The sequence below is a fragment of the Eschscholzia californica genome, unplaced genomic scaffold, assembly GCF_041429995.1.
Source record: "Eschscholzia californica isolate CP2 unplaced genomic scaffold, dmEscCali1.0.p SCAF_3, whole genome shotgun sequence".
NCBI classification, from domain to species: domain Eukaryota; kingdom Viridiplantae; phylum Streptophyta; class Magnoliopsida; order Ranunculales; family Papaveraceae; genus Eschscholzia; species Eschscholzia californica.
In genome coordinates this window covers 31,137,700-31,151,093 of record NW_028238420.1, presented here as the reverse complement: position 1 = coordinate 31,151,093, position 13,394 = coordinate 31,137,700, and the positions used below count along the sequence as shown (strand labels likewise).

The 13,394-nt window shown below is 32.7% G+C and overlaps 1 protein-coding gene across 1 annotated transcript; it reads left to right on the top strand.

Annotated features, from left to right (window-relative positions):
- The first annotated feature begins 4,198 nt into the window (after window positions 1-4,198).
- LOC147549508 (uncharacterized) lies at window positions 4,199-4,699 on the top strand. Its single transcript, XM_086668314.1, has one exon. The coding sequence runs from the start codon at window positions 4,199-4,201 to the stop codon at window positions 4,697-4,699; it is 501 nt and encodes a 166-aa protein (XP_086524440.1).
- Window positions 4,700-13,394: the final 8,695 nt, after the last annotated feature.

Sequence of the window (13,394 nt, the reverse complement as noted above, 5' to 3'; positions counted from 1 at the left end):
TAATAAGTAGCACGGGAGTTTCGAACTTAAGTCAAGTGCATGGAAGGATACGCTTCTAACCATCTCGGCCAAGAGCTCCCTTGTTGAAGTATGTATCTGTACATGGATATATAAACGGTTAACATTGCCAAGAGTAGGCCCCTTTTACGTGAGGGGCCCAGTGCGGGCGCCCTGCCCGTACGGGCCCAAACACGGCCCTGTATAGAGAGTAATAAAGATGCTTCGGTTGCAGATAAAGCTAATACAAATGCTTTAACCACCACATTCTCGTGCAAAAATGAGAGCGAAAAAAAATAGATTACTCGAGAAGAGACGAATTAGACATATGGATTTTATTTTATAACAAACAATTAAAAAACCCAACATCCATATTTGATATTTTGCTTTACAAATTTAGAGAGAGATGTGATCGTGGTAAGAGAGAGAATTTTAGATGGAAAGCCTTGCATCCACCATAACATCAAGAGAAGAAATCAACGATTATTAATGTATTAACAGAGAATCAACCATGAGAAATCTCTTTCGTTTTTCGTTGAAATCTATTTACCATTATTGAGTTTTTTAGGTACAATGAATCTTCACATATTTCTGCCAAAAAATCAAACCAAGAAAACCCATGAGAGATCTAAAACAACAAATATGAAAAATTAAACTGAAATTGTTAATTACAAAAATCAAAGAAATAGAAAGATCCATAATGTGAAAAAGAGAGATAAATCACGTGGGAAGACGAAGAAACTTGAGAAAAATTGATGTTTTAAACTTAATGGGTTGTAAAGACTTAATGGGTAATAAAGGGTTTAGTGAGTGGAAGATGAAGGATTCAAAAGGTTAGAGATGAAAACATTCGAAATGGGGCAAGAGAAACCTCTACAGGCGCACATGGCATTCCGTTCAAGATTTATCCGACGCTTTTGTATCATAGTTCTGTTATCTTTATTTGTTTCAACAAAAAAAAACTATTGATGTCATTTATTTGGTCCAGTCACCTCATTTATTTTACAAAACATTATACAAAACGTACCATACTTTTTGTGTTTCCTATATGAATTATGCATTTTGGTGACTATATAATTCTTTTTTGTCTTTACAGTTTAAGATTTAGTTATGGAATTTGCAACAGAATTATCCAACGTACTGGAGACGACCAATCTCAAGTCCGATGGTTGGGGTAAAATCTTCACTCAAGTTGGTCAGCTGTTTCTAGGTAGTGTTAAACATTTCGGTTTACCCTTTGTCAATATAGTATAAGCCACGGGCCACGATTTCGATTTTACAATTATACAAACGATAGAGATGGGTGGGTCGAAAGTTGTCAATTTCTTTCAATCCCTAGACCCATCATCAGGCAGACTCATTCTTTCCGGTCAAATGTAATGAGATCTTAACAATTTTCATATTTCAGAATGTAATATAATATTCTAGACATTCATACGACTGAATTCTCAATTAAATTGTGTTTTTTATTCATTTATTCAGAATATAAGATTTTAGTTATGCAACTAATGTAACACCCCAAATCCAAATTTTTGCGTCGGCCGTCATGAAAACCTAAGCTTAAAGCATTTCTCCGCAGAACAGTAAACATATACGATATACTCATCAAGGAGACAAATAGTATCGAACATGAAGCTCAAAAAGTAACAATAAATCAACTAATGAAACTTTACCAAGTTTCTCAAAGCTCATATAATGTCTCTAAATCATCGACACATATGTCGAACAAGATCAAACAATAACAACACCAAGGATTTGGGAGATACAACTCCAAAAACTACCTAAAGAAAGAAAGAAAACAACTAAAGAAACTCCTCCAAGGCTAACTATGACTCAAGCAGGTGACATTTCCCGATATCCTTGTCCTAAAAAATAAAAGGTTGGGTCAGACCCCAACAAGTAGATTTCGAAACCTCTAAAGCTTCAATAGACAGTTTCAAGAGCTACCAAAACAAATAGACAACCGCGTAACATATAAAGATGTCCCAAGAATAGTATCCGAGTTGTGACCATTAAAAATAAAGTAAACCACATACGTAACAAATTAACAACCAAAAGCGACATGACGAGTTAGTGTCCACCTTATGTAAGAGTGTGGTCCACAAGGTTACCCTTGTGTTAGCACCGACTCCATACGCTCCATACCTATATTGCATCCAGTAGAGAGGGTCGAACCAACCACAAAACTCCTACAACCCTTCACCAACTCCATCACGTCACACATACATAATAACATCACACCATTTGTAATAAACAATCAAAAGCGATATGACAAGTTGGTATCCACGTTGTATAAGAGTGTGGTCCACAAGATTAACCTTGTGTTAGCGCCGACCCCATACGCTCCATACCTATATCACATCCGGTAGAGAAGGTCGAACCAACCACAAAACTCCCACAACCCTCCACCAACTCCATCATATCACACACATATAATAGCATCACACCACAACATACATAAATCAAAATCATATTCGTTAGTATATTACGACATACGAGTTTTATATCTATAACGTTTTGCAAGTTAATGAATTGATGTATAACAATAGCCTAAAATTCTAATATCATGTTGACTACTAGCACATATCCATGTATCTACATAAAGGGTATTGTCCAATAGTGAGAGGCATCTAATTATAAGAGTTATATACTAAAATCATGGCAAATAAAGAGGTTTAGCCCTAAATATCATTGTAATACATGAATATAGCATGAAAACAGGGGCGGCCCAGAGTGGTGGCTTTGGGCCCCCAATTTCTAAAGGCCCCCTATTGAGTTTTTACAAGCTATTTTATTATTTCTCCCGTTCTTCGTAATAGTAAGCATGAAAGAAGAGTTGGTAGATTGGTCTACCATTACTGGTGACCCTATTGACCAAGCTTCAAGTCACCACATGGTCATTTTCTTCATAATTTTTATAAACTTATTGAATGAAGTTATATTAAGGGCCCCAAATTTTTAAATGGCTTTGGACCTCAAAGGTGGTAGGGTCGGCCCAATGTTAATATAGATTGTATGGTTCATCAAGTATGTCATTAGGGCAAAATATCCTACAAAACCTAACACACATAGATGGAATTTCAAAGTGACCTAAAAATGAGTTTGTAGAAATGAAGGATCTACTACTTCTAATATATACATTTGTGTCAAGAACCCTAAACTATGTTCAAGTAATACTAAAATCTAGGGTTTGTAGTGTTATCTAATTTGTCTAGGTTTTCTATAAAACTGGCTATTCAAGCCCTAGAGAGATAGAAATCTACCTTAACCAAAGCAATGCAAGCCCCCACACCAAGAACAACAAAGAAAAATCACCAAGTTAGATCCCTTCTTCTTCTCCTTCCTTTGCCCTAAATTTCTCTCTCTAGAACTAAAATCCCTCTCTCTCTCTCTCGCACTATTTCGCACCTACACTCCAGAAGGGAAAGAAGAAATAAAGAAACCAAGAGAAGGGAGTAGGGTTTTAGTTGGTTACAAGAGCTACTACTATAGGCAACCCGGCAAATTTAATAGGGGCACTACAATTAATGCCTCCATGAATACATGACTACTACTTTTTTTATATGATCACCGTCAAAATATTATGAAGTATTCTGAGACAAAACTTCACTGACGCCATAAGCAACCTCATTAAAGCTATTCCTATTCAACCCGAAGGAACCGATAAAATGAAATGGAACTTAACACAATCGGGAAATCATTCGGTCTGATCCATGTATCAGTATCTGAGCTCTATAAACCAATCTTCTCCTCTTGAGGAAGTAAATTGGAATTTTATTTGGTCTATTCCCACCATCCCCCGCATTAAGCTCTTCATTTGGAAAATTTGCACTAAAGCGCTTCCAATTCATCAACGAATAGGTAAGTATATTGGTGATATTTTTAATTGTCCTAACTGTTCAGATATTGAAACTATTGAGCATGCTCTTTTGTACTGCCCCCTAGCGAAAAACATTTGGTTTCACTTTTTAATATTATATCGACAAATATTCCCTCTCTTTCTGAATGGATTCTATCCTGGCAAAACTCGGACCAAATTAGTAGTACTGCAGATAATATTCATTTCGTCACAATTTTATGGCATATATGGAAAACCAGTTGTGATCACTGCTTTCAGCAAACCTTATACAATGTCAATACAATTCTAGATCTCATTAAAACTTTTCCTAAGGTAAATAATACTCTGGTTAAACCCTCCCCTATGGCTATTGCCAAGTGGCAACCTCCTCTCAATCCTTTCCTTAAAATTAATGTGGATGCATCGTTTGTTAATGTGGAACAGATTATAGGTACAAGTTTTATAGTACATGATTCTCGATCCAAATTTGTCTTTGCTAATGTGAATATTGCCAGAGCTAGAAATAGTGAGGAAAGCGAGGCTTTAGCCATTCTCAGTGGTCTGAAGTGGGCGAAAGATCATAATCACATGCATATCATTATTGAAAGCGACAACATTAACTTGATAAATCATTTGAAGAACCCCCAGCATCAGGTGCAATGGCAATCCTTGGTTCATATTCGTGACATAAGAAACTTAAAGAGTGAGCTTCAACAGGTGAAATCCAATCATATCAAGAGAACAGCGAACTCTCAGGCGGATAAATTAGCAAAATGGGCTCGCAAAAAGGAAAGATCTAAAGAGTGGACTTGTATTCCATATTTTCTTTTGTCTATGTATTGTAATGCTACCCTGAATGCTTAATTGTTCTAATATATATATCCTTAACAAAAAAAAAACCGTCAAAATATTATGGTTAAACTGTTTTTTATTCTTATAAATAATTGTTTCACTTTTATTTGCCGTATCGACTGGTAAGGAGTCTTGACAAAAATTTCTTATCGGAGTCCAAAATCTCAGCCTCGCAACTACATCAGGTTGAAATTGAAAGGCAAATTGGAATCAAAGAAGTTGGCATAAATATATTTTTTTGTTGAAAAAAAAAAATGTTTATACTACTTTTATGATTGCCAAACTTTCATAGGTCCTATTTCTTTTTTTTTGTTGAACTATTCATAGGTCCTATTTCAAAAAAAAGAAAAGAAAATTGTGTTAAGGAATAGGTATAAAGCCTATATCGTGAACACGTTGATCTTACATTGTTAGGCCTATTAGTAATGTTGATATTTTACCTAACTTAACCACCTAACCAATAAGGTTATGCTTATATAATTCATTACATTGTTCAATATATTTTAGAATTTGTCAACAGGATGGAATCAATTATGGTAGGCAACCGTCTTTGTCATTGAACATTTTTTACTTGTCTTCATTTGCAGGGCGTTCTTCCCCGACTGAATGATTTATCAAACCAATGTCTAACAAAATACTTTTGGAATATCATTAAAAATTATACAAAGGAATATAAATATATACCCTTTCAAAAAATTAATAATAAATATCTATCAACTTTCTATGAAGTTTACAAATGTCCACCATTAGTAAACTAGATATTTTTCGAAATATTAGTAGACATCCAATAATAATAGTAAAGTGGAAGTGATGAAAATTAAATCTAGAAACATCCATTGCAAATCCAAAAATGAAGACTATTCGTAGGAAATAAGTGTTTGTTAAAAAAAATCCTCTTTTTATATCATTTTCTTGTTATTGACTCTTTTTCACTAGTTTATTGTAGCGTTTAACTATTTCTTCACATACTACAAAAATGAAGACTATTCGTAGGAAATAAGTGTTTGTTAAAAAGAAAAATGTCCTAAATACATAATATTTCCGACGAACCAATATATATTTAGTTGGAAATAGCACTATTTTCGACGGAAGAAAAGATTTCTGTCGAAAATAATTCCATTTCGACGGAATATAGTTAAGGTCGTCTGAAATACCACGCCACAAAAAGTCCACTCTCTTGCAGTGAAAGTCTGTTTTACCATTTTTTATCGTCTTTTACTATTTTTGCTAAATATAATTTTACTGTTTTGGTGAATTTGTTTTTAATGTTTTTCGTTTTCTTTATTTCTTTAAATATTACCCTTATTTGTTTTTCTACAATGGTTTTTTTCTCAAGTGAAAATATACTATAGTTTGTGAGCAACAGACAATCATTGTTTCTTTCAACAAAAAAAAAAACAGACAATTGTTTGTTTCTGACATACCACTATTGTTTTTTGACATAAAACTTTGTTAAAAAAATACTTGTTTGTTTCTAAAATGCATGATATTTGTTTCTCACATATTACTGTTTGTTTCCAATAAAATATTGTTTGTTTAGATCGCCTATTTGTTTGTCCAAAACGTAATCTTAAAAGAAACAAGAGTTTGTGTGTCCAAAATAGATTATTGTGTGTTCAAAAAATACTTGTTTGTTAAACTATTACTATAGTTTGTCCAATTCACCTATTTGTTTATCCAAAACTTACTATTGGTGGAACAAAACAAAACAAATCAAATGCAGCATATAGAAAAAAAATCGAAAAGATGAAGAAAACTATAAACCAAACTGAAAATATCTTTAAACCAAAACTTCCTAACATATCTAAAAGCTAAATTGAAATCTATATAAAAAGCTCAACAAACAAGTCCCCAATCTGAAACCAAATCGAACAAACCCAAACAGACTCAATAAATATATCTTCAAACAGACATCAAATCGAGTAGTAAACAAAAAAAAATAGTAGAAAAAACTCTAACAAAGTTTCAAATCGCACTAGAAATAAATTATATTACCAGAATTGAATAGATCAAAACAGATCCAACCAATCGAACCTTCAACAATTGATCAAACTTCAAGAATAAAATTGTTTCTAGCCGATAATGCTTTGCGAAATCAACTTAAAGCTGATATGGTCGAACAAGACTCCTATGTAGACAAAATTTTAAGTGGAACATACGAATATATGGAAATCTTATGTGCACTACAAAATTATAGGCTGACACTAATCTACTGTATTTTAATTGGTGGCCCTTAAAAAATTAATTTTTTAACATAAGTCCTTTTCCTTTTTTTCCAAAACCCAAGTTTATTTCTTCCTCTTCTTTTCTAGCTACTTAATCTTTAGAGAGAGAAATAGCTTGTTCAACATGGCAAAACCAAGAATATCAAAGGCAATTCATTCGCCGAACAAAGAGAGAAGAGGGACGAAGGTGAGGGATAGAGGCGCGAGGAGAGAGAGAAAGAGAGAGTGAGAGAGAGAGAGAGAGAGAGAGAGAGGGAGAGAGAGAGAGAGAGAGAGAAAAGATAAAGGAAAAATATTATAGGAGATAGATAAGAGAAAAAAAATCGTCCACCGATGGTGGTCGTCGTGTTGCGACTGGTTGCAGAAGATGAAGGGGAAATGAGGGAAGAAGATGACAAGGTGACAGATAGAATGAAAAAAGAAAAATAGAATACAAAGAAAAATAACGAAGATTACTATTGCAAAGTGAAAATTTGACTCTTTAGTCAATGCGTTGGAAATACAAAAAGAGAGTCATTTGGGTATTTATATGAACGTAGTCACCAAACAGAAACCTTGTGAAAAACTCGGTGGCCAAACGAGGACTAATAATAATAATTATTATAATTATAATTATGAGCCAAAATGTTAAGCAAAATAAAAGAAAAAACCACCAACATTTTGAAATATAAAAGACAGGTTAATCGGTATGTAAAGACTATATACCACTTCCATGAGTTCAACAAAAAAAAAAAAAAAAAGTGTACCACTTCCATGTAACTTATTATTTTTATCTTATTCCCCAACTTTTGACATATTTACCTCTTTTATTACATGTCACATGGAGAGGATGTAGAAATGATTTTGGATTTTTGAGTGAAAGGTCCAATTTTTGGGGGTAAAACTAAAATAAATCCAACCTTGCCAAAAAGTGAGTTTCCAGTCTAAATGTCAGGACAGCTCATTGTTTCCTGATTTTTTTTTTTTTTTTATCCCCCTCTTGCCCTTGTACGGGACATGCTGACGTTTCTTGACAAAAAAACTAGGTGGTAAATAAAATAATTTCCCGTACACAAAAAAAAATCAAATTTTCAAATTTTTTTGAAAATTCAAACAAAATTTCAAATTCCCGCCCAGCAAACCATCTCTTCTTGGTAAATAAAATAATTTCCCGTACACAAGAATATTCAAATTCCCACCCAGCAAACCATCTCTTCGCGTTAAATAAAATAATTTCCCGTACACAAGAAAATTCAAATTTTCAAATTTTTTTGAAAATTTGAAATTTATAAACGAAATTACAAATTCCCGGTACAAAAGTGTCTTGTACAGAATATAAAATAATTTCCCGGTCACAAGAAAATTTCCGGTACAAAAGTGTCTAGTACAAAAGAAAATTTCCAGTAAATAAAATAATTTCCCGGTGCGTCAGACAATTTTTCAAAAAAATTCGTTTCCCGGGAATTTTTCGGTGGCAATTCTGTAAATTTCTGAACAGTACAGATTCTGATTGACGGGTTGTCAGATTCTTTTTCAGAAAAAAATCGTTTCCCGAGAAAATTTCATTGGCAATTTTGTAATTTTCGATGACATGAACCGTAAATACTTTGTTTTCCAAGGGCCATTTCGTCAATTTTTTTCCCAACCTGACTCTTTGGACCTGCCTTTCATTTTTCGGCTACCTAGAATGTGATAGTCTATTGCATATGTAGAAATTTCACAAAAATAAATTTGCAAAATAAACCTCTTGCACCATATCTTTTTCCAAATAATTAAACTTTAGCACCATACCCTTACCAAACAAAATCACAACTTCTTTCAACAACAAAAAAAAAAATCACAACTTTTGCAAACTTTTTAAATTGAACTTCTGCAACTATTTATTTTCAGTAGATAAAACAGTAGAGGGTGGTAGTGGTTCAAGACATTGGAGGACATTTTCATGTCCCCCAATATTAGTGTTATTGGTTGGGGACATTTTTAATGTCCCCAATTGTTCGTGTTATTGATTGGAGACATTTCAAACGTCCCCAATTGTCTATGTTATTCGTTTCAGATATTTCAAATGTCTCGAAATGTGTCTAATATTCGTTTGCAGCATTACAAATGTCTCCCGATGTCTCTGTTATTCGTTTGAGATACGAAATTATGAACATTTCAAGACAAATTCGTTTTAAAGACATTTAGAGACAATTTAGTGTCAATTCGGAGAGCTTTTAGAGAGAATGTTTCTGAAAATATAGAACACACTTGAGAGTACTTGGGAACATTTTGGTAAGAAAGCTATTAAAAATAATAATAATTATTATAATTGAAATTAGATTTATAATATATAATAATTATAACAATAGTAATTATTATATTAACTATAATATTATATTATAATATTATTATTATATTACTATATTATACTATTGTTATATTATAATATTATCTTATAATTATGTTACTATATTATTGTATTATTATCATATCATATTATTATTATATATAATATTATTATACTATATCAAATAATAAATAACGATCAATTGTCCATCAATTTTCACAGTTGTCTAGAAAAGTAAAAAAGAAAATCAAATATTAATAGAAATTTGTTCTTTCATACGATTATACAATAGTACTAATACTCAATAATAAATATTGACCAAATATTCATCAATGTCCACAGATGTGTACTAAAGTCGAAAGAACTACTTTTTAAATATTAATAAAAACGTTTTATTTCATATGATAAGATGATAATAATATTAAAACAATAAATATCGACCAAATGTCCATTAATTTCTGCGATATTCACGGATGCCTACGAAAGTCGAAAAATATATATTTGAAGTGTTTGTACAAATATATATATTTTCATATGATTATACAATAATGATAAAAAATAATAAATCTCCACTAATTGTCTATCAATGTCCACAAATATCTAGTAGGTCTAGAAACATTGAAAAATATATTTTTGAAATATTAGTACAAATAACAAATCCCTATTAATTGTCCATCGATGTCTATAGATATTCACAGATGTCCACAAAAGTCGAAAAATATATTTGTGAATAATAGTACAAATATATATTTCATATGATTACACAATACTGATAATATCAAAATAATAGATGTCCACCAATTGTCCATCAATGTCTACAGATATCTACAAAAGTCAAAAAATATATCTTTGAAATATTAGTACAAAAATATTATTTTATATGATTAGACAATACTGATAATATTAAAATACCGCCAATTGTTCATCAATGTCCACAAATATCCACAAAAGTCGAAAAATATATTTTTGAAATATTAGTACAAATATATTATTTCATATAATTAGACAATAATGATAATATTAAAATAATAAATGTCCACTAATTGTCCTTCAGTGACGAGATAATAATAATAATCATAATATTAAGGGTAATTCAACTACACATTTCATATTTGGATTCAATATCTTTAAAATGTCTCCAGGACATTTTGTTTATGAACCAAAAGTCTTGAAATGTCTCCAAAATATTTTGTCTCCAAAATATTTTGTCTACAAACTCAATGTCTTGAAAGTTCTTTTACTTGTAGTAGAAGTTCTTTTGCTTTATAAAAGTAAAAAATTATCATAAGTATGTTTGGCAAAAATGTCACTTATAAAATAAAAAAGTCAAAAAAACTTAGTTTGGTAATGTAATTTACTTTTCTATTTTTTTTCTCACAAAGATACATGATTACAATTAAATTTATTTAAAATTTTCATTACTACACTTTTGGAAGAGGTGGTGGTGATATTTTTTGTGGTGGTGGAGGTGGTGGAAGTGGAGGTAGGGGTGGTGGAATTTTGAGGTGTGGCGGTGGTGGAGGTGTATAGTGGTGGTTGGTGGTAGTGGTACAACTGTGTGGTGGATGTTTAGTTGAAGCGGTGAAGCGTAAATAAACAAATAAAAAATTTTGTAAAGTAAAATTCGTGCATATGTTGAATAAAAGTTGCTTAATTTTAAAGTCAAAAGCTAAAAATATGAACTCTAATAGAAAGTAAAATTTTAACTTAAGTGAAGTCGAAAATTTCACGTTACCAAACTAACTTTTTTACTTTTCTACTTAAATAAGAAGGAAAATAACTTATTTTAGCGTTGCTATACGACACCTAAATCTTTAAATTTAGAGAAATCTAACTTGTAAACAAATAAAAAAACCAAAATGTATTTGAAGTTTAAAAAAATATATATAAAAACAGTTTGCGAAAACAATATAAAAGATAGGTATCTCTTTTCACATAATCGAAACATTTTTACCTATTATATCATTATTCTTATCAACTAAAGCTGCTAAACATTTTTATGAAATCAATGTCTTAAAATATCCATTTACAATGTCAAATATCTTGAAATTCTTGCTAACTCTATATCTTGAAATGTCTACCAATGTTGTAAAAATCGATTATGAATGTCTCACAATGTCCACTTAAATTCCAATAAGCAGTGCTACAAGCAGAAAATGTCGTCTGCCTGTGAAATGGTATGCCTATTTCAACTCTCAGACATGCCATCTAGGGTGGATCCAAGGGATTGCCGACCCCTGACTGCAGGAGTAAGCTTGAGGTTTGTAAGATACAAGGAAAGTTAATCTCAAAGGGAGAGCAAGCTGGTCGCTCGGTAGTCATTTCAACTATCGCAGCGGCTGTTCCCCGATACCAAATGCAGTGCTTTGCCATCCCAAAAGGCATATGTAACAGCATTGAGTCCATCCAAAGGACTTTTTGGTGGGGAAAATCCAAAACTTTCCACACGATCAACTGGTCTACTATTTGCAAACCCAAGAAGCTGGGTGGACTCGGGTTGCGCCTCCCTCTTCTTGATAATCAGGCATTTCTCAACAAGATCATCTGGCGCATTATCAATAATCCTAAAGCCATATGGGTTCGCGTGCTCAAAAGTAAGTACTATCCCAATTCCCATAAGCCCACTCCTTCCAAAACCACTCATTCCTGGCCTTGGAAATCGATTACTAAGCAATATAATCAAATGACAGGTCTTATTTTCTGGGATATCAATAAAGGAGTTAACATTAACATTTGGCAGGATTTTTGGATCCCGAACCACCCCCCTCCCATAACTAACCAAAGTGGGTCTAACCTTAAATGGGTTTCACAACTTATTACTAATAACAGTTGGAATTTTCAGATTTTACAGCAATGCTTTAACAATGAGATATGTAGATCAATCCCGAGCATCAACATTCAGAATAATCAAGAGGATAAACCGATGTGGACGTTAACAAAATCAGGTAATTTTTCAATAAAATCTATGTATAATTATTTAAGAACAGGAAGCACAGATCAAATGCAGGATCAAACCGACTGGTTCTTTATATGGAACATGAATACTATCCCTCGAGTTAAACTATTTCTATGGAAGTGTTCTACCAATAGCTTACCCGTAAAAGCTAAGATAGGCAAGTTCATTGGAGACTCATACTCTTGCATTAACTGTGATGAAAACGAAATTTTAGATCATGTTATGCTTCATTGCACGTTTGCAAAAGCAATATGGTTTCATTTTCAGGTTAGAACAGATCAAATTAGCTCTACTACTCAATGGATTCAACAATGGAGAAATCTAAATGAGGATATCACCAATCAATATGCCAAGATCCTTTGGTTCATATGGAAAGCTCGTTGTGAAAACTGTTTTAACACGAACAAACAAAACCCGAGACAAATGATTGACAGAATAAATAATGCTACTATCACTCCCCTCAAGATTGAGACTGTTATCACTAACAAATGCAGGAAGAACACTAAGCAACAAACATGGAGACCTCCATCGACACCATACTTAAAGCTGAACGTCGACGCCTCTTTTACCAATACTACAGATCCGGCCGGAATAGGATGTATCATTAGGGATGAAGAGTCTAACTTCATTATAGCAGCAGCGGACTCGGTGCGGTGCCAAAACGTGGAAGAATGTGAAAGCCTAGCCATCCTGTCTAGTATCCAATGGGCGTTACAATTGAATATCACTCATGCTCATATAGAAAGTGATAATCAATCTCTTGTCAATTTCATCAACGGTCAAACTGTCGGACTCCACTGGCAAGCCGTAAAGAATATGCAACAAGTAAAGGTCCTTACAGATAAATTCGAGGGCATCATCTTCACCTTTGTTCCTAGAGACTGCAATGCTCCGGCAGATGCGCTTGCAAAATGGGGAAGAAGAAATGAGGATAGAAATGTGTGGAATTCTGTACCTTCTTTTGTTTCTGCTTTACTCTAGTAATTTTGTTTGTATGTTGTATGTTGTTTGTTCGTGGTTTCGTTAATGCAATGTTTCCTCATCAAAAAAAATCTCAAAGGGAGAGATACCCAATATAGTTTTGTACCCAGGTTGTTAAGCAAGACATCATGATTTCAAGTTCCTTCTCCTTCATTTTGAGGTTTTTATTTCTTTTTGTTGAGATAATTTACGTATTGGCCTTTATATTATATATATTTTCACTTTCATTCCTATGAT

Excerpts from the sequence above, each read along its gene's own strand:
- LOC147549508 (XM_086668314.1), top strand. The coding sequence starts at position 4,199 with ATGGCTATTGCCAAGTGGCAACCTCCTCTCAATCCTTTCCTTAAAATT.